Raw genomic sequence first — 27,981 nt, 5'->3', positions numbered from 1 at the left:
GCCTTGTGTCCTCCAAGGCCGGCTACTCACAGGGGGGTCCTTGGACCAGTGGCATCAGCACCATCCCAGACGATCCTTTAAAAACAACAGACTCATTTTCCTTGAGGTTCTTTCTGTTTCCTTTCAGAAATATTCCCCAGGTGTCCTCTCAGCAAGAACTACAGTTTACGTTTAAATTATTGCTGTCCTTCCAGGAAAACCCCTTTCCACACTTTTAAATATGTTCACTTCTTCCCATCCCATTGTATGTGGTCAACGTTGGGATGTGCACAGTGGTCATTTTATTTCCAATTGCCCAGTGAACTGAGCAATAAGCAATCCTCCACATGGCCATAAGCTTTGTTGTTTTCAACTCTGCAGTGCCTGGCCTTAACCACATACCGTGAATTTGAGATCCTCCTCTGCTCCAAGAGAAAGCGTGTCTGGATTAGAAAAGTCCTGGGCATAGAAACTTGACACTGCCCTGAGCTGGGAGTATTTGGAGTCACACACAGGAAAGGGCGAGTATTTGTTGACCTGCCTGAATGACAGAATGTGTGTGTGGCCTCTCTAATTACAGCACTCCAGGAAGCGTCACCCCGGAAGTGCGACCGTTATGACCCACAGCACGTCCTCCTGATAATCCTCATTAACCGAGGTGGAGATTCTCTAGCTGCCTGTACCATCTTCAGGATGATATCCTTCCTGCAGTCTTTTCACGCCTTGGCAACTCACTGGTTAATCCTCTGTGGGCACACGGTCCCAGTTTTGCCCCTCACTAGATACGTTTAATAGTTATTTGCGAATAACCAGCTCTCTTCAGTTAAACATGGGTCCCTTTAAGGACCACCCACAGAGGGCTGGAGAGCCACAAGTAGGACCTAGCGCACTGAGAAACACCTGTTTTCTGGTGGGAAGGGAAGACCTTCTTGTTGGCAGCCTCCTATTGTGCCAGGAACCGTTGGGTTTCCATCCAGGTATCCAGCCTGGCTTAATGGGGGAATCCAGTTACTTATTAACCTCTGGGCCAATCCTTATCTTTTGCTCTCTGTCTCTAGGACTCCAAATTGGAAATAGAACCTGCCATGGGGGATTTTATGCTCAAAGAAGGCCTTTTTCTCTGATATCTCTCAATCTCCCCATGGTGTTCACCCCTTGTTTTTCATGTAGCTGTTGGCCATTTTATGTCTTTGGAAAAATGTCTATTCCGGTCCTCTGCCTATTTTCAAATGGATTTTTTTTTTTGCTATTGAGTTGAACAAGTTCTTTATATATTTTGGGTATTAGCTCTTATCAGATATACAATTTGAACATGTTTTCTTTCATTCAGTTGGTTGCCTTTTTATTTTGTTGATGGTTTCCTTTGATGTGCAGAAGCTTTTCAGTTTGATGTAATTCTGCTTGTTCATTTTTGCTTTTGTTGTTTTTGCATTTGGTGCTAATCTAAAAAATCATTGCCAAGACTATGTCAAGATGCTTACTGCCTGTTTTCTTCTGTAAGTTTTATGGTTTCAGGTCTTACATTCAAGTTTTTAATCAATTTTGAGTGAATTTTTATGTGTGCCTTCCTTCCTTCCTTCCTTCCTTCTTTCCTTTCTTCCTTCCTTCCTTCCTTTTCCTTCCTTCCTTCCTTCCTTCCTTCTTCTTCCTTCCTTCCTTCCTTCCTTCCTTCCTTCCTTCCTTCCTTCCTTCCTTCCTTCTTTCCTTCCTTCCTTCCTTCCTTTCTTCCTTCCTTCCTTCCTTCCTTCCTTCCTTCCTTCCTTCCTTTTTTCTTTCTTTCTTTCTTTCTTTCTCTCTCTCTCTCTCTCTCTCTCTCTCTCTCTCTCTCTCTCTCTCTCTCTCTCTCTCTCTCTCTCTTTCTTTCTTTCTTTCTTTCTTTCTTTCTTTCTTTCTTTCTTTCTTTCTTTCTTCTTCTCTTTCTTTTTCTTTTTTTTGCATGTAGCTGTCCAGTTTTCCCAATACCATTTATTGAAGGGACTGTCTTTTCCCCATTGATGTTTTTGGCTACTTTATTGCAAATTGACCATGTATGTCTGGGTTTATTTCTGCACTCTCTATTCTGTTCCACTGGTCTGTGTGTCTGTTTTTATGCTAACACCATACTGTGTTGATTACTATAACTTTGTAGTATAGTTTGAAATCAGGAAGCATGATGCTTCCAACTTTGTTCTTCTTTCTCAAGATTGCTGTGGCTATTAGGGGTCTTTTGTGATTCCATACACATTTTAGAATTATTTCTTCTACTTCTGTGGAAAACACCATTTGAATTTTAATAGGGATTGCATTAAATCTATAGATTCCTTTGGGTAGTATGGACATTCTAACTATTTAAATTTTTCCAATCTATGAGCATGGAATGTCCTTCCACTTATTTGTGTCTTTTTCAATTTCTTTCATCAATGTCTTACAGTTTCATGCACAGGTCTTTCACCTCCTTGTTCAAATCATTCCTAGCTATTGTTTTAATGTAATTAAAAATGGGATTATTTTCTTGGCCCTTCATTTTTATCCTCATTCATTCCATTGGGCTCCTCTGAGCTGAAAACCAAAATGATTAAGTATGAGGTGTTGGCCCTGAGGAGGAGTTTCCTGCTTAGTTGTTGAGTTATATCTGTAAAATAATAATCCCAGTGAAATGTCATTAATGATATAAAAGACATACCAGTTCTATTAGATTTTTGAGGAAGAAGCATGTAATTTTTTAATGGGAGAAGTGAGGTAGAGGGAGGAGATTCTAGGAATTGGGAATAAATATCACATATAGAGACATGGGGGCATGAAACTACATGGTATAATCAGGGAAGAGCTATCAGAAGTTCACTTAAAGGGACATTCCCTTCATAGATCTTATTCTAGAAGTTCAGTATGGAAGGGCCAATTGGCGAGCAGCAGTGGTAACATTCAAGGGTGCTTTAAGCCAGCTGCTGTGCTGCACAGGACTGAGGGTGAGTCCAGTCCTGAGTTAACCTTGGCTGAAATGTGCATGACCCTGTACTCTAAATCTATTGGAAGGGGGCTACATGGAGGGAGACTCCATTTGAGGATATGTCAGAAAGAAATTGTTCTTAAAATATTGTTGAAGATAGCTCTGCAAGAGTGAATCCTAGGCAATCCTTACCTGATTCCTAGCCTTTTCTTCCCACAACTGTGATCCCTTGAATCTCCTTGATTTCTCATCCATAGGCTCATCCCAGTCCCCAGTCTCCAGAATCAAGGCAGAGAAGGCTACAGGGGATCCATGAGGAGTTTCCATGTAAATTAGAAAAAAGGCACCTTCCTATGGGTAGTCTAGGGCTTGGCAAGTCTAAGGCTCCTTTGCGAATACCAAAAGGTGGCCCTCATGAAGAAAAAGGTGCTCCCTTCTCCAGGCAGATAGAGCACAGCAATGGGGTCATGGCTGGGGAAGCAGAGTTGAGCTGGATTTTGCACCCTCCCCCACTCCCCCCATCTTGGTCTTGGGCCTCTGGACTGGTCACAGTCTGCACAACCACATGAGGCAGCCCTGGAGCATGACCTCTGGCTGGAGAGTCCAGGATTGCAAGACGTGGAATTGAATCACCACAGCCACTAGCCCCTTCTAGCCTTAGGCCCAACTCTGAGTGGTAGGCTTTTGCTCTGTGTCCCAGACCAGTTCCTGTCTTGTTCTAGTTCTGAAAACCAGACCCTACCATGTGGCCAGTCTGTTGGAGCAGTCCTGCCCTGCTTTCTGCCTCCGAGTCTCATTGTGAGAACCTGTTCACTCTGCTAGTCCATAAAGCACAGTCCTACCTTACTTATTCTTCTTATTGCTTTGACCAGGCCTACCCAAGCTGCAGCTTGTTGGTGAAGAAAGATGCTAGATCTTTGTAGGTCTTTAGGGTTGAGTGCTAAAAGGAAGAAGGTGATTGACAGTCAAATTCTGGGGTGTGTTAAATTCTGACTTATGGCAATTGGTCTAATCTGGAGGGTGCAATCTCAGGAATAGGAGGAAACAGTATAGAGGCTGCTGGTAGCCTACTCAAAAGGGACTCCCTCTAATATCCCTATTTTGGTCAGATAGACAAGTGGTCTAAGTTAATCATGAAAATCTTATTTCCTTTTGCAGTGATTTATGGTAGTCATGTGACCCAATTCTGGAGAAATCTGCTGATGACTTCTGGGAGAGATTTTCCTTCCTAACCACCCCTACCTACTTAGGAAGTTGTCATGTGGAAATGTGGTGTGTAGAGCAGCCATCTTGAGACCATGAGGAAAAAAAGCCATGAAAACAACAGGAGAGCTAATAAAATGCCCTGACTGCTATTGAGCTGCTAAATTAACCAATCCTGCCTCTCAGCTCATTATGTGAGAAGTAACATCCATTGTTCAGATATTTTTGTTTAGTGTCCTGTGAATGGCTAATGAAAATATCTTAACTGATATGGAAACTGTTATTTGCCAGGCACTGTGCTAGATCTTCATAATATTCATAACAACTTTATGCAGTGTGGATTGCTATTCTGTCTCTTTTTGAATATTAGTAACTGATGTTCAGATATATAAAAAAAAAACACTGCAAGCAGCATCCTTGTACATAAATTTTGAAAAGTAGGTTTATTTTTCCAAATTAATGTCCTAGTAGAGGAATTAGTTGTTCAAAGGGTATGCATGTTGTTATGGACTGTATGTTTGTGTTCTCCCAAATTCATATGCTGAAGCCCTAACTTCCAATGTGACTGTATTTGGAGATAGGACGTTTACAGAATTAATTAAGATAAAATGAGGTCATAAAAGTGATCCTACTCTGATAGGATAGTGTTCTTATAAGAGGAGACATTCTTTATCTCTCTGAATCATTTCCCTCTGTGCATTTCTTAATTCCCCTGGCATCATTTTCCATCTCTGGACTGTTTGTTTATTTGCTGGTAGGTCCCTTAATTTTCTATTCCACCTGTTTTACTGAGTTTTTCATTTCTACTTCATGTTCTTAATTTCAAAGAACTTTTTTCCTTCTCTGAATGTTCTTTTTTAATGCTATCCTATTCTTGTTTCACAAATGAAAGATTGTCTTATAAATCTGAATATATATATATATATTTATTTATTTATAAGAAATATTTTTTTCTCTCTTAGCAGTTTGTATCCTCCAAGTTGTTTTTCTTTGGTTTTTATCTTCCATGTCAGAGATATTCTCAGGTGTCTGGTAATCCTCAGCTGTATGCACTTGTTTAAAAGTAAAGAGCTAAAATTCTGGACAGAAGTTCTGAGTGCACTGGGGGGGCTTGTGGACTGGAGGATGATCCAGTTGATGCCTTTGTTGGAAGCTCCCTCTCCTGTCAGATTCCCTTAAGGATCTGCCAGTCTTCTGTCTACCTGGAGGGTAGGGGCTTGCCAGCATTGTGGATGTTGAGGACTGGATGACTGTGTACTTTGACTTAACCCCTGATTTCCAGGCTGGTGTACCCACAAGCCTCTCTTCCTGCTTCTGCAGAGAATAAAACTCTTCTCCTTGGGAGTATGCAGTAGAAAAGGGATTTGTTTAAAGGCCTGACCATGACTCAAACAAGATTTCAACCCACCTTTCCTCCCAGCAAACAAGACCTTTGGAATTTTCCTCTAAATTCCCCAGCTGTGACTCTCAAGTTCAGTACTTTCTGGTGACATTGTTAACTGTTGATTCTGTCCTCTTGTTAGAATGTCTCCTTGCAGTATGTGTCTTTTTCAGGAGTCCCTGTTTGAGAACAGTTTGGGGATAATGTGTTTAAAAACTTGGGATCTGGAGCCAAACCACGTGTCCGGGTTTGAATCTTGGCTCTGCCCTTTCCTTGTTTTGTAGCTACCATCCAGTTACTTAATGGCTTTTTGCCTCAGTTTCCTCCTTGGTGAAATGGGGTAAACACTATTCTCATGAGGATTCTGCAAGGTTTTAAATTAGTTACTACTTAATAAGTAACTAAACCATGCCTCTTTCATAGTTTAATAAAAGTTAATTTATTAATACTTTTATACATATTCTTAGATACTATATCATTATTCATTTACATCTATATTATCTCGGGATATATATGTATGTATCTATATATACAATGTTTGAGTGTTTATATCTATCTGCATGTATGTATGTGTATCTCAAAGTTCATTTCTCATTTCCTTTTTCCTCTTTTCATTTCCCTCCGTGCCTTGGAACCTCTGTTATAGTTTATACTGGCAGGTGATTTGGATATAAGATTTTTGGATTAGGACCATTTTCTCTCAAAATTCTTTACTTCTCCATCATGATTTCCATCTATTTTATTTTTGCTTTGTGCTTTACAATATTTATTCTGTAAGATATTTACACCATTATTTTGAATCTCAGCATGGCCTCCCTTTCCTCCAATGCATATTTGAAATATTAGCTGGAACCTATAATTTTTAGCTCCAGACTCTTTTTGGGCCTGAATTCATTTTTTCCCCCTCAGCGTTTTCTTCAACTCTGTTTCTCTTGGCATGGACTCAATCGGAACAATCTGATAGTGTATCTCCTTTTCTTTGTCACTCACTGTGGCATAGCTCTGCTTATTGGGGTCTCCAAATGGTGGCAGCCACATCGCCTGGGGAGGTAGAATAGACATAGGCAGGCTTCTAAGCCATCGCTGAGACAACTGGAGAAAAAGCCACCCTTCATTTTCTCTTACACTTTTCCAACTCCATCAATGAGGGCTTAGTTCATCTCTTGAAGGTCAGTAAGACCATTTTCTGGGGGTCCATGGATCCCTTTAGGCTGAATTGGGTTCTCCAGTGCTCATTTCCAAGACGTGTCCCAACCCACTGGGAAGAAAGCCTTGCAGCAATTCTTGTCTCTGCTATTCCCACAGAGTCCAAGGCCTTCCTGTATCCAACTGCTAATTACTTGGCATTGTGTGATCAGGAGAGACTAGTAGGTTGGAGCTGGTAGTGGAGGGACTGGGAGTATTGATTACTGACTCCTGGAAAAGGGCCTCCAAACATCAATATGTTGATAAAGAAAAACAGAGTCTAAGTAGCTTCCTGGAGATGGGAGGGTAAAGGTGGGATGTTTATGGGGTCTGGATTAAGCCAGTCTTTCCACGTGGCAGGGATTGATTGAGACTAGGTAAAATTTGTTACATAATAGCTCAGAACTGGTGGACAAAATGAGAGCTATGAAACCAGTCATGAAACATAAGCAATCATTTGATGAGCCTGGTTGAGGGCTCTACCATTCTGAGAGGAGGTTATGTACTCTAACGAGAAGTAGTGAGCAGCCTGGTGTTTGGCTAAATGAGTTTTTGGGAACTTCTTGAAATACTCAAGTTATTTGCAACTTCATCTTTCAAGTTTCCTGGAATAATAAAGTGATGCTAATGTCAGCAGTGAGCTGTGTGGTTGCAGATGGCTTCTGTGTTCAGGGGTCAAGGTCACACACCGTTCCTGTTGCCAACCATGATGCAACTCCACAGGTGCATCTTCAGTTTTGCTCTTTGAGCTCTCTGGGAATCCTCACCTGGTCTCTGGTAGTTCTGAGCAGGGAGACAGAGGTTGGGGACCTCCTAAGAAAGCTAATTGACTAAATATTAAAAGGTGTAGAGGCCCTTACGAACCAATCAGAAAATCTTATTAAGTCTAAGAACTAAGGGATCCGACTGATTTTTCTTAATCCAATCAGAAAATATGCAGTTTTATCAGAGAACTCTAAGATTCTTTAAAACCATTCATTTCATATAAGACTATATGATGAACTACTGGGTCTGTTCAGTATTGCTCACCTGGTTCTGGTCTGCACTGGGCAGGGCACTTGGCAATGAGTATGCAGGCTATCAAATAGCAACTTCGAATGGCAGGTTCTTTTTGGAGACATCTTTTCTGCCCAAATCTGGGTGGGCTTTATTGGCCTGTATTTGAAAATGAGTTTTGCAATTAATAAAACAAAAGAGTTTTATTCTGGTTTTTAAAAATCAAAGGCAGAATGCAGACAGAAAACTAAACAATGGCAATAAAAATAATTATGATAACAACAATGATATTAATAATAGTGAAAACTCTCAGAGTCTGTATGGTGTGGGTCAGGCCCTAGATTAAAGAGGCATAGCCACAATCCATTTCCTTGAGCTTCATAGATTTTAATCAAAGCAAATCCACCCAAGTTCCCCTAGATAGGAGAAGGGGATGAAAATGGGTTGGGCAGGAAACTAAGAGCCAAAGGAGGCCAGATGCCTTTCTCCACTGGGGACCTGACCTTTGACTCAGAGCCCTCAGGAAATCTTGACTCTTTTCTTTAGCATTTGATCTTTAGCTGATGCAAGCCCTTTATTTATGTTTGCCCATCGGACAACAGGGCAGTTTGGCTGTTTTTACATCTATAAAAGGCGGTGCAGAGCGCTGCCTTTGATGTCCCGCCTCTGATGTCCCGCCTCTGCCGTGGCAAGGCCATCCCAGCTAACTTGGTCTTCTCCATGTAGGGCTCTGGATCCCACTCCTAAAAGCTCTAATTTGGGGACCAGAGCCTGAAATAGCCCAAAAGGTATCCTGTTTAGCTTGTCATTTAAATAGCTAAGCCCCTGCCACAACCAGTTAAAACCCTCTCACCTTTCATTTGGCTAACCAGTTCTTGTTTCAAATTTGGCTTGTTGGTGAATGCATCTCTTTTTCTTTATCCATTGCAATTCTGCATCTATAAAAAAGAGCTGCTTGAAGGAGGAAAGTGAAATCAACATTCCTTTTAGCAAAGGACTTTAGGATTGCAGAACTAGCTGGGAACTGAGCACAGTGGTTTCCAGTGTCTCCCCTGTGAGTGCAGAGGCGTGCAGGGTGGAAGTCCTAGCTCCAGTACCAACTAGCTGTTTGACCTTGGGCAAGATAATTAACCATTCTTTTTCTCAGTTTTCACTGTAAAATGAGGGTGATAATAGTTCTAATATCATAGACAGGACTGGTTACATAATTTGTGGTGCCTCTTGTTCAAATTTCAGTGAAATGGAAATGCTGGGGCCCTTGTTGCAATTTCAAGCATGGAGTCCCTTGGAGCCCTAGGCCTTGTGTCACTGTCCAGGAAGCTGGCCTCGATAGACTGAACAGGATTGTTGTGAGGATTAAATGAATTACTATATTTAAAACAGAGTAGTGTGCCTGGCACATACGCAATCTAGAGTGCTATAGCACTCTAGAATAGACCTCAAGAAGATCCATATCTATCACTGGATATGGCCATGGGATTCTTACCTTATTAAGCCATAAGAATTTAGAAAAGTTAAGTAAGTGACTTTGGAATCTTGCCATCAAAATATGAACAAAACTGATGAAGTGTAAATTATTTTAAGAAGGTAAGTGTAAATATAAATGATGGATGGGTTTCCTCAGGGGTTAAACTGAGAGATAATTTAGGTGATCTAAAAGAAATCTTCCAGTTCTAACATTAGTAATACAATAATGTGTAGCCTGCAGTTCTTTGTAGAAACTGCCTATGTAGAAAACAGTTGGAAAGACCTAGTTAAAATCATTCTATTTTTTGTTCTTAATGTATCCTTAAAGACAACTACTAAAAACATCTCAGATCAATGACAGGTAAAATTTTCTTAAAATCTTTGTTTACCTGAACAGAGGACAAAATACTGTTCTATCTATATTCTGATTAATTTTCACTTACTATTTTTCTTGTTGAAAAGGGAATGTCATTCTTATTGTAAATTTCAGAATCTAAATTTGGAAAGAGAATTCTAAAAAGCTGGCGAATTAGGCTCTATAGAGAGTCCTTTGAAAATTTGAATACATGTATGTGTGTGTGTGTATACATACATACATATATATATATATATATATATATATATATACTTTTACCATTGAACATATGATTTAACTATAGTTAGTCCAGAAATAAACTTTTCATGTTCAGGAATGTTTTCCTGAAAACTAACTGCCATTTTCATGGAACTCAGGCTATAAAAGTCTTTGTGTAATTTGAATTATTTGGATTACTTTGGCAACCTGTGAAATATCACTTTGATTCTTATCCTGGTCATGCTCACCTTGAGTAAGATTTTTTCTTGGTTAATAATGCATGCTCTCATCTCAAACACAAAAGGATCTGTGAACTCTGTCTTAACTATTGATAGGTTTCTTATATTTAATATATTCTCAAATCTCAAACAGAAATGATCTCCTGCCCTTCACTGGTATTTTTCTATTCCAGGAAAATGTCAGTTTCTATTTGTAACTCTTCTAGGAAGTCTTCTTCATTCTCATTTAGCTGGAGCAATGATGGGAAGCTGTCCCTTCTCTGATGGATTTAATAATGCTATTTCTGTATCTCATTTGAGAGGCTGGGCAGCCATTCATTTGTGGTTAATACTGTAATTCTTAAAATGTATTTTCAAGGAGTGGATGGAAATATCCAAAACTCCATTTTAGTTTGAATGCTATCACTGCTAAAGCACAAACAAACTGTCAGCAAAATGCTGTTTGCATTGGGCAACTCCTATGAATTGAAAGTAGCTAAACTAAAAAAAAGGGAAATTGACAGGTGTCTTATTAGGCCTTACCTATTAGTCAGTTTTGTATCTGCACAAGTAATTGACATTCCACTTCTAAACAAGGATCGTGCATTTGCATCCTTTCAGGAAGAAGTCGTGCTGGGTGAGTCTAATTCACTATTTTAGGATGTGATGACTTAATTTGAAGAAAGTTTTGATGAACAAAACATGATCTCTTCCTTGTCACTTTCCTCGGGTTTCACAGTATAATCAGGGACTGAATGGAATTTGCTCCAGTAGGAAGTATCTGAGGACTGAATGGGGTTGGCAGCAAAATTGGGGGTGGTGGTGTTAACTAGCTTCAACAGGAAAAAGAAGAGGGATTATTTTTATTCTGTTCTTTTCTTGATGATAGCTATAAAATGTATTTTTGGTGTATTACCAACCCGTTGACTCTTTACTGAATCAAAACTAGGGAAGGAATTCTGAGAATACTTATTTTTTCATTTTGGGGCTGCTCCACCTTCTAAAACTAAGGAATTTGGTATTGTGAAGAACTTTAGAGAGCACTGATTTTAAATCTCCCCCATTCAGATGAGAAACTGTGGCCTAGAGATGCCAAGTGACAATCTCTATGTGGCTACATGAGTTACAGACAGAACCAAAATGGAAGGTTATTAAAATAGCTGGCCATTTATGAAACTAGAGTCTCTTTCTATCTCAGTGTTAGTGACTTTTCCACAGAGGTGAATTGCTAAGCCATATTCCATTCCCCACTGTACTCTGTCATTTAGCTTTTGATTCTAACTCTGGAAACACATTGAGTATATCTAAACTGACAACCACATGGAAAAGTCTGAGTTGGTGATTTGATTAATTAAATACCACCGCCATCAACAACAAAATGTTTCCATACCTCCAGCTTCTCATTTTGATGCAACTCTCTATGTCTTTGGTGTTTGTGACATTATTCAGGAATAGTGCCGTACCCAAGAGTGACTATGCCTTTTGGGTAACCTCTGTTATCTCCCAACAACCAACTTTGAATTCAGACTTGCAACTTCTTTAAAGTCTCAAAATACGCAACTCCAAAAGCACTGGTGAATGATGCAGATTTTATTGAATGTTCCTAGGGAGATAGAAAGGATGGTTTCATCACATACCACCCAGAAAAACTGAGACCGTTTCTTGGACATCTCCTTTGGAGTTTCATGTTTTTCTTCTTGGCATCCCATTTTCTGGTGCCTTTACGTCATTTTCTTTTTCTTACACAGCTTTTATTAGTCACCTGTATTTTCTGGATCCACTCAGCTCTGGACCCAGGAGTATAGGGTGGTTCTCCCTTATCCATTATACATTCCGAGATTCCTGAAACCTCAGGTAGTATGTCTGTGATTAAATTTCATTTATAAGTTAGGTACAGTAAGACATTAACAAAAGTAACTCAATAAAATAGAACAATTATAAGTTACTTGAATGTGGTCTTTCTCCTTCTCTCTCAAAATATTTTATTGTACTGTTGTCATCCTTTCTCTTCCTGTGATGATATGGCATGCCTAGATGATGCCTATATGATGAGGTGATGTGAGGTGAATGACATAGACATGATGATGTAGCCTTAGGCTACTATTGACTTTCTGTCCATAACTCTGAAGGAGAATCATCTCTTTTGGACTGCAGTTGCCAGCACATAACTAAACCTGTGGAAAGTGAAATGGTAGATGGAGGGGCTTGCTGTTGTATGTCCCTAGATAAAACTCCAGCCTGTTGTGAACATGCACAGGTGTGTTCTTCAGACATGCCTTTTAGGGCTGGAGTACCTCACTCTGGTCCTACTGTGGCTTTTTTGGCTACTGATTCTTCACAAAAACAGATCTAAACTTAGGAGCTTAACTTGGATCCAAGTCTGGAAGTAGACAAAATTAGAGGTACTGGCGAAGTAAAGTGATATCTGTTAACTTTGTCCTTGTGTCCCTGGCCTCTATGGGAGCTTCCCCATCAGACACTTGTATCTCAGTTCAGTATAGTTCCAGAAAATTTTATTGAGCTTCTGCTATGGACCAGGCACTGTGCATGTGTCTTTGCTCTAGTAGTTTTATGGGAGAAGGGAGTTAACTTGTAAAGAGTTGCCTTTCTGCCCACTGTCTAAATCTTTTCTCATACAGGACCAATAAAGTAACCATTTCCTATCTTAAGGAGCCACTCCTATGGCCTTTGAACCTGTTTTCTGGGGACTGGAGATGGGCTGCCCTCTACTCCTGGCACATGGTCCCTCTGTAATTTCCCTTATTATCATCCTGAAGAGTTATTTTATCCTCTCTTGTGTTGGATCTTTCTGTTTCCTATATCCACAGCTTCCTTTTTCCTGGTTTATTCCAGTAGCTTTCTGAGAAAAGTGCACAGGATACAATTTTTTTTAAAGACTTTGATCCTCAGACTTGATGATGGTTTGATCAGGTGTGGAATTCTAGGTTGGAAATATTTTTTCCTTTAAAATATTCAAGGCTAGCTTTATTTCCAAGTGGCTTCCAGTGTTGTTATTGAAAATTCCAAAAACATTTCTGACTACTGATTTTGTTTTCTTTCCTCTGAGGACTGTGATCTGATTTGATTCTCAGCTTTCCATGCTTTAAGTTTGGTTCAGCTCCTTCTAGTCTATTAATCACTTCTTATCACTCTTTCCCTGCTTTCCAGATGTCAAAATTTTGTTTCTATTGTGTCTTTTCCCATTTTCCCCATCCTTGTGGATTTATGCCTCAAAGCAGAACAAAACCAATAAAAAGAAAAGACAATTACAACAGCAAAACTTTATTATCATTTTAGAAGAGTTTTAGACATTGAAAATGTTTAAGCTGCCTTCTTTACCCAGAAATCCCTTTAGGAATAGGAGTGTGGATCTTGCTTATTAGTGGTTGTGGTTCATAAAGTACTGTTAGAGAAAAAGGCTACAAAGTCATGAATGCCCTTTAGGACACATTAATACCCTGAGATGACCAACAGCTGTGCACTTTTTTGCTGTCATACCTGTAAGTTGGCATAGTGGGGGTAATATTGGAAGCCATTTCTACACTGGCTCAGCCAGCAAACTACTCTATACTGAGACAGAAAACCACATAAATATATGGATAATAAATGTATCCCCAACTCGACCTACTCTATAGCCAAATTCGCACAGCTTCTCCATTTCCACCCAACACAAGGGGAAATGTGACAGAGGGGAATTTGGAATGGTGAGAGATGGAAGTCTTAACCGATGCAGTTAAACTCTCACTTTTACAAGTTTTACAAAGACATATGTAACTACCCATTGCAAGGGCCCCACCCAGGATTTTGGAAGGATTGTGTGAGCAAGGGTCCCTGAAGGCTGCCTCTGCTCAACAGATGCCTATCTCCAGGGATGATAGTGATTCATATCACTCTTTTTAAAGGAATGGAGACAACGGTGGCTGTGTGGAGAATGGTCTAGAAGAGAATCAGGGTAGGAGGTGGTGATGAAGTCACTGCCTGGATGTTGTGAGGTATTTCTGAGGAAGAATTCACCCCATTTGGTTCCAAGTCAGCACAGGAAGGTGGTGGGGAGAAGTCCTGTTATAAGAAGGGTCACTGAGATGAGGGGTTTGCCCATCTCACTTCTACCTTCTTTCAAAACTCAGAGAAGAGCTTACCACCTCCAAGTTGTATCTTACGTTCAAAGGTAATATTTCTGTACTCCTGTATAGATTAAAGCTCATAAAGAGGATGCTGCTACTTGAAGAGGTGCAAATTTTTAGTGCTGATCTCCTTCCCTTTTATTCTCCAGGACAAAGGCATAACTCTCTCTTCCTGGGCCCCAGTTTCCTCCAAAAGGAACTGGATTAAGATCTTTTCCAACTCCTTCTGTGTTTCTCTGGTCGCTAATTATAGAGGCTTCATACTGGTTCCTCATACAATGATTTACATGTTTTTTTCATTAAATGTGGTGATTAGGTTTGTATCTACTGGTATTGGATTGTTAAAAGAAGCAAACCTCCTTGCATTTCTTGAGGCTTTGCATTTCTCCTTCATAAGGCAAGGGCTTTTAGAGTCTCCCACTCTTGACAATAGGAAAAGGCTTCTCCTTTTGTTTACAAAGGCAATTTTAGTCATAAGTTTTGAACTGGATTTTGATTGGTAGATAAAGAGCTTTCTTTTGGCAAAAAATTTGGTCTAATATTTTATTAGCTCTGGAAATTTGCTCAAATTACTAAAACTTTCTGAGTCTCAGTTTGTTCCTCTATAAAACAGGAATGACAGCAACTATCTTAAAGGGGTGTTTTGAGCATCAAGTGGTGTCAGGTACATGAAAAGAGCTTAGCTGTGTGTCTGGCACATAGTATTTGCCCCATCAAGGTCATTTCTCACCACCATCTTGAAACAAGAATGTCTCATGGGACACTGACATAGCCTACTTATGAAGCTACTATTAGCATAGGATTTTTAAGTAGACTTTTTCTTCTCTTTTCTCCCCACCTTTCCTTCCTCTCTCCTTCTTTTCTACTTTTCTTCTTCCCTCCCTCCCTCCCTTCCTTCCTTTTTCTCTTTCTTTTTGTTTTTACTTTTTTGGTGTGCTCAATGTCATTTTATCAATTTGCGGGAAAATTCCCTCTCTACTCAACTTCATGGATGGGCCCACGATGCAGGCCTCAGCCATCCAGGTACTCTGCTCCTTGTTTACGGTGACAGATACGGCACTCAAGCTTGGCCAACGACCATCCTATCCAAGTATTCTGAGGAAAAAGATATTCTCTTTCCTTGTAAAGCTGATAGAATGTAAGTTTAGGCAGCTGGTGGCCGCCTCATAGGGAGACTGCATCTGGGAATGGAATTAACACAGGAGGAAGCTGACCCAGTAAGTGGAGAAAGACAGATTCTTGATATGTCTGTGCCTTCAAAAAATCCATTTCTGAAAGAACAAGTCCCCTGGATTTCCTGGTTTTGTGAGCTAGTAAATACCATTTGTTATTCAAGACAATGTGAAATTAGTTTTTGACTTTTGTAACTAAAAGAATCCTGTCGGACTTAGAGCTGAGACTTCTTTTGTCTTTCCCCTCACTCATGCGGGAGGTTTGACTAGCATTTGGTCCTCTCTTGCAGTTGGGGGTTTTCAGAGGAAAGACATACACCAAAAGGGCAGACAGCCCTAGTATTTCATGGACCGTACAGGTCAGTGTTGTGGAATTTTAGGAAGAGTTCAGTGAGTTTCCTTAATAATTTCAGTAAAGCCATGACCTTTGAACTGAAGCCCAATTGAGAGCTGTCTGAAAGACACGCAGGATACATCTGCTTAGAACTTCTGATTTCAACAAGCTCATGTTCGTGGGTTAAATGCGGTACCAAAGACAAAGAAGCAGTTGTATGCTTGTTGTATGAAGGCCAAAGATGTCATGGGTGCCAATCAAAAATGAGTTTCAGAGCAGGTCACAGAGGTTAAGTCCCACAAGGAACCAATCATCAGGCCTCTAGCAGAGAGGAGGAGCCTAGTGAGTTTGCACTCCTGCGTGACACTGTGTGCATGCTGTGCGCACCTACTTAGTTTCAGGAAAGCATTCTGTTGTGTCAAATTAATGTGGTTAATTTGTATTTTAATTTCATGTTTTATTTGCATTTATTTTACAAACTTGGTTTTATAAGTTTTTCATAAGTATACACATAATTTTATGCTTGTACTTACTTAAGTAATATTGTTCTAAAAATTAAGTAAGTCAATACTGGAGAATGTTTTATATTTTAAAAGAATATTATTCACTACCCATGGTTTGAGTGGTCATTCCTTTTAAATCACTAAATAGTATCCATTGTCCTGATGTAACACAGCTTGTTTACCCATTCAATTTCCAAAGCATACCTTGTTTGCTTCCCAGTTTTGCTAATTATGAATAAAGCTGCAAGAAACATCCATGTGAAAGTTTTTGTGTGAAAACCTAAGTGTTCAACTCTTTTGGGTGAATACCAAGAAGTGTGATTGCTGGATCATATGGAAACAGTACCTTTAGTTTTGTAGGAAACAGCCAAACTGTCTTCCAAAGTGGTTACACCGTTTTGCATCCTCCCTAGTCTTTGTGGTTATCAGTGTTTCAGATTTTGGCCATTCTAATAGATGTGTAGTAGTATTTCATTGTTGTTTTAATTTGCAATTCCCTAATGGCATATGGTATTAAACATCTTTTCATATGCTTATTTTCCATCTGTGTATCTTTTGTGAGGTGTCTGTTTAGCTCTTTAGTCTATTTTTCAAACTGGGTTGTTTCTCTACTGTTGAGTTTTGAAAGTTCTTTTTATATTTTGCATGCCAGCCTTTTATGTTACATATTTTGCAAAGATTATTCTCCCAGTCTGTGGCTTGTCTCTTAATACTTGTTTATCTTTAATCATTTAACCACAATATCACCACCCAACTGTTGCAGAGCACTACCGATCTTCAGGTTTATAGCTATTAAAAGTGTTGAACAACCCTAATGCTCCATGCCTATTCCCCATTGACTGGATTTGCGGTCAGTTGCATTTGTGGGTAGGATCAAGTCATCAAGCCCATCAGTGGCTCAACTTCAGACCTCATGTTCTTAACCAGGATCATCACTGCTATCATCCCAGAGTCGCCTGTGACCGGTCCAGTTGGCTGGTCTCGCAGAGTGGATTGGAGCTGCCGACATTTTTGCTGACTGGGGTCATGCTATCTTTGCCAGCTTGCTGGAATAGACACAGACACCAATTGGGTCACGCTGAAGACATTCCTGTCCTGTGAAGCAAGTCTGCTTGTATTTTAGGTTTGCCAGGACTAATGAATTAAAACATGTGTACTCTCCACAACTGGCTGTTTATCAATGCCTCTGACAGGAGGAGGGTTTTCTTTTGCGCTTGCTTTTTCTAGAAGCATGACAACATCCTGGCTGTTGGAGAGGCTAGGAAAGGAGAGAGGGGTTGTGGAAGGAAGTGGAACAGGGAGGCCCATGGGACGCTGGGGTCTGGGGGAGAGCAGGTAGCAGCAAGCTGCCCTGACAGCTGTCATTGCTCCTCAGATTGTCAGAGGCTGCTATGTAGCAGGTGCAGCCTGCCTTCTTACTAAGTCTTTACTCCACAAAGGCAACGACTGGCCAAGGCGGTGGCTGGCCCTGGATTACACAAGTGCAGACACTCAACTAAGTGAGGTAAGGCAACAGGTGTGAAAAGCGAACTAAACACTCGGAGCACCAGCTACTTAACCAAAGCTCTGTTACAGCCGAGAGGAGGAATCAGTGGTCCCTTTCCCCAGGCGGTGTGATGAAAAGGCAAGTTGCTTTAGGGGCTCTTGTGGTTGAAACCATGTGGAACTCAAAATCCACCCCACTTGGCCGCTGCCACCCTTTCAGAGGCAGACAGATGTTCTGGTTGCGTGGAGGGGAGGGGCTCTAATTAGCTATTTATCAATTCCATTTTCTGCTGCTGGAAACCGAACCAGAGACCTATTTACAAAATCCTGGAGGCAAATTCCCACCTCTTGTGCTTTATTTCTCGGTGCAGGAAAGTGTTGGGAGATTTAGTCAAAAAAGGAGCACAGCCTTTCATCCTTAGATGTAATGATAAAATGGTTTGGTGATGGTACAGTGCATAACAATAAGACTTTTTCTTTTAGCTACAACTTTAAGGGAATTTTTATTGTTTGTTTTGTTAAATTTGAGACAGTTTGTTCTATTCCCTAGGAACAGGTGGCTAACAAGATGGTTGATTCTAAGCAGAAGAGACTACACAGAAATGTATGTCAGAGCTAAGATAAAAAAATCCTGAGTCAAGTAAAAGTGATTTTGTATTACTCTCTTCTGAAGTTGAATGTTTCATGTTCCTCCTTTTTTTCTAACTTAGAATGACATGTCTTGGAGCACTTTATGGTTCAATGGTATTTGTAGTGTTAAATGAATGGGCCAAATATGGGTCTGACTGGGTGGCTGTTTTTTTTCCCAAAAGTAATATCAGGTGTTTAATATAAACCTGTTGTCTTTCCATGTACTGGCTAAGATGATTCCATATATATGTATGTCTAAATATACCTGTATATGTATATATGTGTGTGTGTGTATATATACACATATGCATTTGCTTTGGCTCTATAAATAATTGTAAAAACAAAATTCAGTGTTCTAGACACTATTTTTAGATAGAGAAAAGTTATGGGAAAGAGTCAGAAACCTTGCTATGAGAAAATGTCCTGCTAAAGTAGTTCCCAGAACTTGCTAAGGATGGTTTAAGAGATGATTTATATTTTGCCATTTTTAGAGACATTTTCCTTAAAATATCATTCTCAGTTTTTGGTTTACTATCTACATGAGAAGGAAGTAGAGAGTTCAGGGAAGCATAACCAAAAATAGATAAGTTAAATATATGTATTTGAAAAACAAGGATGTCATTATAACAATATCTTTTCCTAGTCCCATTGAACAAAAATGATCAAATATCTTGGTTAAAATATACGTGGACTAAATTCTTTTATTATAAGAAAGAAATATGCATGTGTTTTTGTCCATCTCAATCCATCTTATCTGTAGGATGTTTTTCCATTCATTGTTAGTTAATTCTTAAATTATAATTTAGTAGGTGGGAGAGGACATCAGTAGGAGGTTTCTAAGTTTTGTCTTTTGCTTATATTATACATTGTTAAGATATACAACATTAGAAATATTTGATACATTTACAGATAGCTAATCAGATATTTAAAGCACATAGTATTCAGAATATAACTGTGGGATATTTTTAAACAGTCTTTGGTACTCATGAGATGATTCCATGATACTCATTCTTTACCACTCCCAGATCAATAATTCTGATCCAATTTAGGCTTTTGAGTCTGAAAAGCTGTTCTAATCTGAAGCTGTCTGATGCCCTGTTAAGACTTCTGGATACCCCTCAATTAAAGATAAAACACTATATAAGACCTTGAAGGGCCAGGGTTGGACTGGTTGGTGTGAAGGGAAACTAAAAAAGTAAGGTGGGTGGAGATTTTACTCCATCTTGTGTATTTCATTCCCGATGTATATTTCCAAAGCAATTTTTTTATAAGCCAGGAAAGGAATTTCAAATGGGGCAGGTGAATGCTTCCTATGCAGGGAAAGAAAGCTAGTATATAGAAGTATCTTTAAAATAAGAATACAATGGTAACTTACTTTTCCCTCTAACATCCAAGGGATTTTGCGTATTTAAGGGATGATGTTGGGTAAAGTGACAATGGCTCTCATTCTTACAGCTGGAAGACCCAGGGGAACCCCAAGGCTCAGGTGCCCACATGATCAGCACAGCCAGGGTACCTGCAGATAAGCCAGTACGCATCGCCTTCAGCCTCGATAATGCTTCAGGTATGCTCTGCTCAGGGAGAAGGCGTCTCTTCCCTGCCTGCCACCTTTTTACTGTCATATTTTCTAGTTCCACAAGGGCGTTTAAAAATGCATGCCTGGCATGACCTAATGTGGGGAGTATGATTTTTCATCATGTGTTTTTCAAGTGTGGCTTCCAGAAATGTCTGTGGTGATACTTCCCCCATGTCCAATCCTCTGATTGTTTTAGTACATTTCTTCTGCCTTTTTGACTTTCCCCATTTTAGCTTTCTTTTAGTATAAAATTGATGGAGCTCTAACACTTTCTAATGATAGCAAAGTATGTCATTGTTAAAACTGCATGAGAAAACATTTATTAAAAGCTGGCAGTTGGTTAGGTAATATAAAAATATCACTGTTCCCTGTGCCAGCAGTATTTCCTGAAGTCCAGGTTCCAAACTCTGGTCTCTCACTGATGCTCCCACACTTCCGGCTGAATGAACAGACTTCAGCTGGAGTGATGAATGGGACAGGTGAGGCAGACCCTCTCGAAATAGTAAGGTCTGAGGTGAGGCTGCCGCACTTAGAGTCCTTTGTCATGGCTCCCCTCAGTGACCTCTTAACACACATATTGAATTACATACACCACCTTTGACAAGGGACCTCAGGTAGCGTGAGGTCACAGTGGTGAGAAACGGAAGGCCTTTGTTCTCAGTCTAATGTCATCTGTTAAAATCACATAATCACACGCTCAAACAACATTACCGTTTAAACCTTGGGCCTTTGGGGGACCAATTGTTTCCTTCACTCCTTCCTTCTTTCCCTCCCTCCCTCCCTCTTATCTTTTTGTGGAACTAGATGGTAGGAATTACTTGAAATAAATGAGAACCCCTTTTTGAAGCTACAAATTAAAAACAAAAGAATTTTGAAAGTGTACATTCTTGGGACATTTGAAAGAGATTAGAACAAATTAAATTGACTGATGAAAAACATGCAAGAGCTCCCAGTGGGGACCAAGAGAGTTGAGAGGATGGTGGCCAATGAATTATAAGTTGTATATCTTATACTTAAAAAAAAAGTCTATTCTTCCTTCCTTCAATGATCATGAAGGAGTAACAATTTAAAAGGCAATAATTGAAAAGGTACAGGCTTATCCCCAAAATATGCAAAGTAAGGATATGGGCTCTGTGAAGTCTGGTATTACACATCCAATTCAGGCTGTACTCTGCAAAGTGATTATGATGGTGACACATCTACCTCCTTGTTTTCTGGATCGTGCAGCTCACAGTGGAGGATTTAGTTCTAGAGTAAGAACACGTGAAGCCTCAGCCCCTCATCATCTGTCCTTCCAACCTTCTCCTATTCCCTGCTGTTGTCCTGTGTCCCTACTTAGGAAGGCAGAGGTGAAGGGAAAACCTCCCAATAGACAAACCAATCCATCCCAACATACAAATGACAACTAACATTAACTGAATTTCCGTTTTGTATTGGGTGTTCACGCACTATATTTCTGATAGTTAAAATAAGTGCATTTTAGGTGTTAGTTTTCCTAATTTGCAGAACAGAGATTGAGGTTCTGGAGACCACACTGTTAGTAGGTAATGGAGTTATGACTCAAACTCAGGTCTCTGGACTTGACACTCCAAACTCTCTCCATTTTTCCACTCTGCTTCTCTAAGAAGAAAGAGAAAAGCCCCTCCAGTTTTTACAGATTTCATTAGTGCAAGATTTCAAGAAACAGTCAGTGTTTGAGTGGGTAGCTCTCAAGACAGAGTGTTAACCCAAATCAAGGGAGAAAGAAGACGTGTGATTTTCTTCCTCATGTTCATGTCTCACACGAGCAGAACAAGTCCTGTTACAATCGATAGCCTTACAAAGCCAATCTCAGTATATAAAACTTGTTTATTCCAAACAATATTATTATATTATAATTTTGGTTGAGACCAATGAATGTACTTTTTTCTCACCTTCATTTTAACATAATTTAACTTATGTATAGGAAAGAGCCATGGACAGGTGATCTTGATCTTTGGGCTGCCTAAACAGACTTTCACTTGAATATGCAACTTGTAATTAATTGGCCACCATCTTTTGAACTCTCTTGGTCCCAAGTGGGAGCTCTTACAGGTATTTTATCAGTCAATTTAAGTTTATTTGTTCTAGTCTCTTTCAAATGTCCCAAGAATGCCCACTTTCAAAATTCTTTTTTTAGAAAATTTGGTAGCTTCAAAAAGGGGTTGTCCTTTATTTCAAGTAACTCCTACTGTCTGGCTCCACAAAAAGATGCTCAGGAAACCTTATGAAGAATCCACCAAAATTGAATTTTTTTTTCCTTAGGTTCGATGTCCCCATATCTCTAGAAAGGTTACCTAAATAGAAAGTCCAAGGTAGGAAGCGGGGTTGAGTGTTTCTCAACCTTTCTTAATATAAACTTCTGACAGCATTCATCAAAAAAACAAGTTCCAAGGCTCTACTCCTGGGTATTCTGATGCAGAAGGTCCAGCTTGAGTTCTAGCAGTACTGTAATTTTGTGTGCACATGAGGTTGTGAGTGCACAGAAAGATGCTTTGCAGATACTTGGGGACACTCCCTCTGAATTCTTGAATAAGAAGCATGTGGAGTATCACACCAAGTAACACTTGCCATCAGATGCACACTGTGCATACCTTCTGAATTCCAAGAGCATTTGAGACCACACATTTAAAGGGAAAACAAAAGAAAACATTCTAGACTTTCATAGTAAATGGGGAAACTAGGATGGATTTGGGGGATTAATTCCATATTTGTGGATTTATTGTTGAGGAGTAAGCAGAGTCCACAGGAAAAGAGATGTCTTTGCCTGTGAATGTTCATTTATTCATTCATTGTGAACCTCATACATTGCTTATTTCTCCAGTGATGTTAGGACTTTTTTTTGCATATATTTCTAAGACGATTTGGTGTAGAGGTTAAAGACACAGAGCTTTGGAGTCAGCGGGATGCGGTTTCTAGACCTATTTCCATCACTATTTGTATAATCTTGGGTAAGTCACTCAACTTTGCCAAACTTCAGTTTCCCATAAGATGTGTATAGTAATAATTCACAGAGTTGTGAGAATTAAATAACACTATATACATAAAGTATTTAGCAGAGGGCTTGACACATATTAAGGACTCAACCAGTTTCTGTATTTATGATAGTTGGTTCTGGAGTACTAAGGAAAATACTAAATGGTTTGTGTTCCACCTACATCTCACACATCTACTTGATGACAAGGTAGGGTTTATAGTATAACTGACCTGCGGTTATTTAGGGACTATTATCTATTTGGTGGATTATAGGTACCCCAGCTTCTTCTTTTACCAATTAGCTGAACTTTACTTAGTTTCTATGCTTCCAGGGTTCTGCTAAAGGTGGTGGGGTATGAAAAGATGTATATGACATGAGCCCTTCTAAGGGTTTTATAAGGAAAAGAGATTTGGGGAAAAATCTTTGTCACCCACAGAAGATAGGAACAACTTCTTGGAAGATGTGGTAGTCAGTATGGGATTGGAGGTGAGTAGGGTATTAAAAAGCAATGTAGGAAAGGTATCATTTCTACATACCAGGTACAAACAAAGAGGGTACACATCTTTGAACAGTTCTTCCATTTCCTTCCAGACAGAAAGCATGAGCAAAACCTAAGCATGATATATTCAAGGAATACTAAAACTCTTGTCAACTGGAGCAGAGGTCTGAACTGTGGAAGAGAAACATGCTTTTTAATGAGCTCTGCTTTAAGCCAAGCATTGTGCCGGAGTCTTACAAAGAATAACTATTTAGATAGCAGCAGAATAGGGTTACCAGGCCAATTCAACAAGAGCTGGATTTGATTAGAAGCAATAGAGTGTCAAAAGTTCTTGAGCAAGGGAGTAATATGATGAAAATGGTAAATGTTCGATTGGTGGACTAGCCTGCAATGTGGCGGGATGAGAAAATGAAAGAGGCTTTTCATAATGGTTCAGAGACTAAGTCTTAAGAACCTGCATTAGGGAATGGAACGGGATGACTGAATCAGAGTTCATTTTGGAGGAAGAGTTGAAAGAACTTGATGACGCACTGGCCCTGGTGTAGATGGCCCTACAATGTTGTTGATCATTGTTCATTGATAGCATACAAGACTCTATGCAGATCATGGACCTGCAGGGGCTTAAATAAAAGAAGCAATATTTTAGGAGAAATAAAAGACCCTTAGGATACAATCACCATTTCTAACCTATAGTCAGAATCCTTCATTAAATAACACTTAGCTAACTAATTCCTGGTGGCAGTAATGCCTGTCTTTAAAACACTAATGATATGAATGACATTACTTCCAAACTGGGAATTCTCAAGAGTTAACTTTCAAAATCGAGATCTTTATAGAGTTAGTTTTCCTAAGAGAAAATGTACAGAATAGAAATATGAATCCCATCTCTTGGGTTATTAGAGAATAAATGGCTCTTTTTCAATTAGAATTCAGAGTTGGACTTGACATGAGGATTTCATGTTAATTACTTGAGAGTTTTCTTTATCTTCAGTCAAGCTACAAAATCTGGCACACTTGTGTAAATTTAGACCTTGGCTTTGGGATTCATTTTTTTTCTTTTTAAGTTTTTAGTTTTTATTTAGGATGAGTCAAGGATACTGGCACCAGCCCAAGCTGGTGACTTTCAATATTTTGTTTTTAGGATATTTTCAAGCTATTAGAGTTTTTCATATATGGGCATGAATTGATCATATGACCTTTAGTAAAAAAAAAGTCTAAGAACCATTCTGTTGGGTTTTTTTTTAAGTAATACTGTCTTCTCCTCATATATCAAGGTGTTTTGTGTGGTAGGGGAATTACAGGGAGTAGCTGAAATAGCTACCTTTGAATCTAACTTAATTGGGTGTTGTGTGCATGTCTGCTGTACACATGAAAAACTGGCTGTCAGCAAATTTGTGATTGTCATTGTTGCCTTCCTTCAACTCTTTCTACCTTTGGTACCTTTTGGGATTATTTCTCTCTCCCTCCTCAGGGCCCCAAAGTTTCTGGTACTTTCTTCTCCATGCCCTCCATCCTTGTTCTCTGGAAAAACATGGGAAAACCTTTCACACTAAGCAATAAATGAATATTGAGGTTTAAATTTTTCTCTCTCTCAGGACTTTTTTTTTTTGCACATCAGTAGAAAGTCAAGTTTCTGCTGGAGTTTTGCCAGCCAACTTGGTAAGATGGCATTTGGGAAACCAGGGGCTTGGGGAGCATTTTTGAACTCTCACACATGTCCTCCTTTCCCAGCTCTGACCCTACTTCTAAAGCTACCTCAGCTATGCAGTGGCAACCATCAGTTATAAACCCCTTATGGGTGGGGTGGGGGTGATGATCTCCTATGTTTACATCCTTTACCCAGCGCAGAGTTGGGAACCATAGTAGAAATGCAATTGTCAAATGCTATAAAATCAGTAATATAGTATCTATAATCACTTTGAGTTCATTACTCTGATTCCACGTGAAGAATTTTTGAGATACAACTGGGTTTATTGGTTGGAATCTGTTGCTTTGGGCTGTAAAGAAAGGCCAGAGCATTACCTAGGTGCCTTTACTTGTATCATCTCATTAACATAATACTGGCAACAAGCCTGCAGGAAGATATTATTATACCCATTTTACAGATGTGGAAATCTTGACTGAGGAACTTTAAGTAACTTATCTCAAATCAAGCAGTTAATAAATAGTAGGAAGGGATTTTTAAAGCCATGTACTCAGGGCTCTTTTTACTTTATTAACCATTTAGACGTAGGGTCCACGTGAAAAGAGAGAAACACAGTTGTTTTTGACAGCAAAGAGCTTCCCCAGTGGTCATGGGAAATAATGGTGGCAGGTTCTGATATGGTTTTATATAGTAGGGAAGAAGAAAAGGAGAAGGAAGTTTTCTTTGGTGGTGTGCTGAGGAATAAATATACTTTCCCCAGGCTCTTTTTGAAGCACATGTTTCTGGGCAAGTATGTTACAAGCTAAATAAGTAAAAATATTCTTACAAAAGGATAAATTGATACGATTCACAAAATGATAGCTACAATAATAGTGACGAGATGACTGTTTCTAAGAAACATAAATCATTTCTTTAAACTGAATCAGATCTCTCTGTGCGGAGAAATATCATTCAGTCTATTTGATGTGTAATCTTGTTGGCCTGATAATTTTAGGTAGTGGTTGAAGTAACAGGGTAATTATTATTAATCACAAAGAACTGACAAACTCCTAGGTGCCATACCAAAGAGCTACCTGTATCCGTATCTGTATTTATATCTATATCTATACTTTTCATGTTATGGTCCTGAAAATCCAGTGTGTATCAAAGAATTCATGTCCCATGTCTAATAAGCAGGAAGCAAAGCTCAAAAAAGCTTTTTATGTGTCTCGAGTAGTGACTCTGTGGCATCTTACTACACTGATGGACAATGACTTCAGTAGGGCATCGGGGGATCTTCATAATCTGGGTGAATGTAGTAACCACAGTGTTTGACATGTGAAACCTTCATAAGAGTGTCTATCAATGATACCTTAATAAAAAAAAAGCTTTTGATGTGTCTCAAAATGGTGTGTTACTCTAACAAGAACCTAGGTATCAAGAAATTTGTAAAAAGTGCTTTCAATACATTAGTAATGTGATTTACAGCCTTATATCACTTATTTTATTTCTGTAAGTAAAATATTAATTTCAATTTATATTTAAAATGAAAGTACCAAAGACCTTTCATGCATAAGTTAAAGTTCTTTGACAATGTTTCATATAGAAAGTGTTTGCTTTGATAAGAAGTAAAAGGGAAACTCTTCCTGGATTCAGGTTTAAATGCAGAGAGTAAGTGCACAAGAGCCAAGGTGGTGGCTGTGCCAGGGACTCTCCCTTAGCTGGCACAGGGGTATCTAAGTAATTAGAGTCAGTGGCCTTCACCCTGCCTACTCTCTTTGTATTACTCAGATGATGAAGAATAATACCTTTACTCCCCACCATTGTCCATACACTCACATATGCCCTCCCTTCCCCTTTCGTCAGGATTACGGTGAAAAGGAATGGAAAGGACACTCAATTATATTAAGCACTCATTATTATTACTAATTATTTCCTAGGTGCCAGGCTTTAGGCTAAATGATTGATATATGTGTTCCTATACTAATAACGTGTTTCTGAGGCTGGGAATATCATGCCCATTTAGAAAAGGAGAGAACTGAGTCTCAAAGAGATTATGTTGACTGTCCCTGTTCACCAGTTAAAAAGTGGCTGACTTGAGATTCCAGGGCAGGTCTGGCCAATGGAATGTGGGACTGACTCACTGTGTCCTTAGTGGTTAGGAGCCTTCGCAGGCAAACAGTTCCCAGGAAAGTTTCTGCACGAGCCTTGCCACTGTAGCCACTGCCCGAACTCACTTGCCTCTTGAGTGTCAGTTTGTCCCTGGTGCCCTGAGGGAGCATCTCCAGGACACCGGCTCTCAGAGATTGAATAGCAGGCAGCACCAGCTACATAATTTGTGGAGGCACAGGAGAAAAACTGTGGGGCTCCTCGTTCAAAAAGTGGGAAAAATTTCAAGACAGCATGCTCAGAGCATTAAACCAGATGTGGGCCCCGCCTGGGGAAGGGCTCAATGTGCCCACAGACACATAGCCACGAAGCCAGCTCTGGCGGCAGGAAAGGAAGGCAGATTGACAGATTCCAGGCAGCGCTGCCTCTCAAGTTCCTGGCTGCGGAGTAGGGTGGGGCTTGGGGGTGTCTCCTGAGTGCGGTTTCTCTCTGTCCTGAGGTCTTCTCTGCAAGGAAACCTAGACTCTTTCTCCTAAGGACTGAGGGAGGGAGAGAGTGCTGTGGGACAGGGAGATAACTGGCTTCAAAGTTCAGTCAAGATACTCTCTGGAGCAGAGGTTCTCGAGTGTGGGTTTGCACACCTGGCCTGATTTTGGTGAAATTTTCACCTCTCTGATGCAAAGCAAGAGAAAAAAAGGACATGACAGTGAGGTTTTTTTGGTGTGTGTTTGCTTTGTCCACAAAACTAAATTTATCCAATATATATAATATGGACACTTTTCCATTCTAAAATTATGTTTGTCTTATGCCTTTCGTGCTAAAACATCCTGTCTCTTGTAAAGAGAGACAAATGATGCATGGTAGTTGTTTTTGAATCATTGCTTGTTGAATAAAAAGCTGAGCACTTCAAGGCATGATTCCCAGTGTTTTGGAGAAAATTTTACTGGCTCATGAAATACAGAAGTCTGGAAAGCCCTGGCCCAGAGGTGAAGTAGAGCTGA

The 27,981-nt window shown here is 39.7% G+C and overlaps 1 protein-coding gene across 3 annotated transcripts in view; it reads left to right on the top strand.

The window, feature by feature from the left end:
* The first annotated feature begins 646 nt into the window (after positions 1 to 646).
* Positions 647 to 27,981, top strand: part of MAP3K7CL (MAP3K7 C-terminal like) — a 142,540-nt gene continuing 115,205 nt past the window's right edge. Inside the window, exons 1-3 of one of the 3 annotated variants that reach the window (XM_037013257.2) lie at positions 647 to 853; positions 18,098 to 18,151; positions 19,633 to 19,741. In XM_037013257.2, coding sequence (XP_036869152.2) covers positions 809 to 853; positions 18,098 to 18,151; positions 19,633 to 19,741 — 208 coding nt within the window. In that variant the 5' untranslated portion in view covers positions 647 to 808. The other 2 variants (XM_037013255.2, XM_037013256.2) reach the window with 2 other exon arrangements.

Source organism: Manis javanica, chromosome 3 (genome assembly GCF_040802235.1).
Source record: "Manis javanica isolate MJ-LG chromosome 3, MJ_LKY, whole genome shotgun sequence".
NCBI classification, from domain to species: domain Eukaryota; kingdom Metazoa; phylum Chordata; class Mammalia; order Pholidota; family Manidae; genus Manis; species Manis javanica.
Note: the sequence above shows the minus strand (reverse complement) of the source record. Positions and strands in the feature narration are given on the sequence as shown.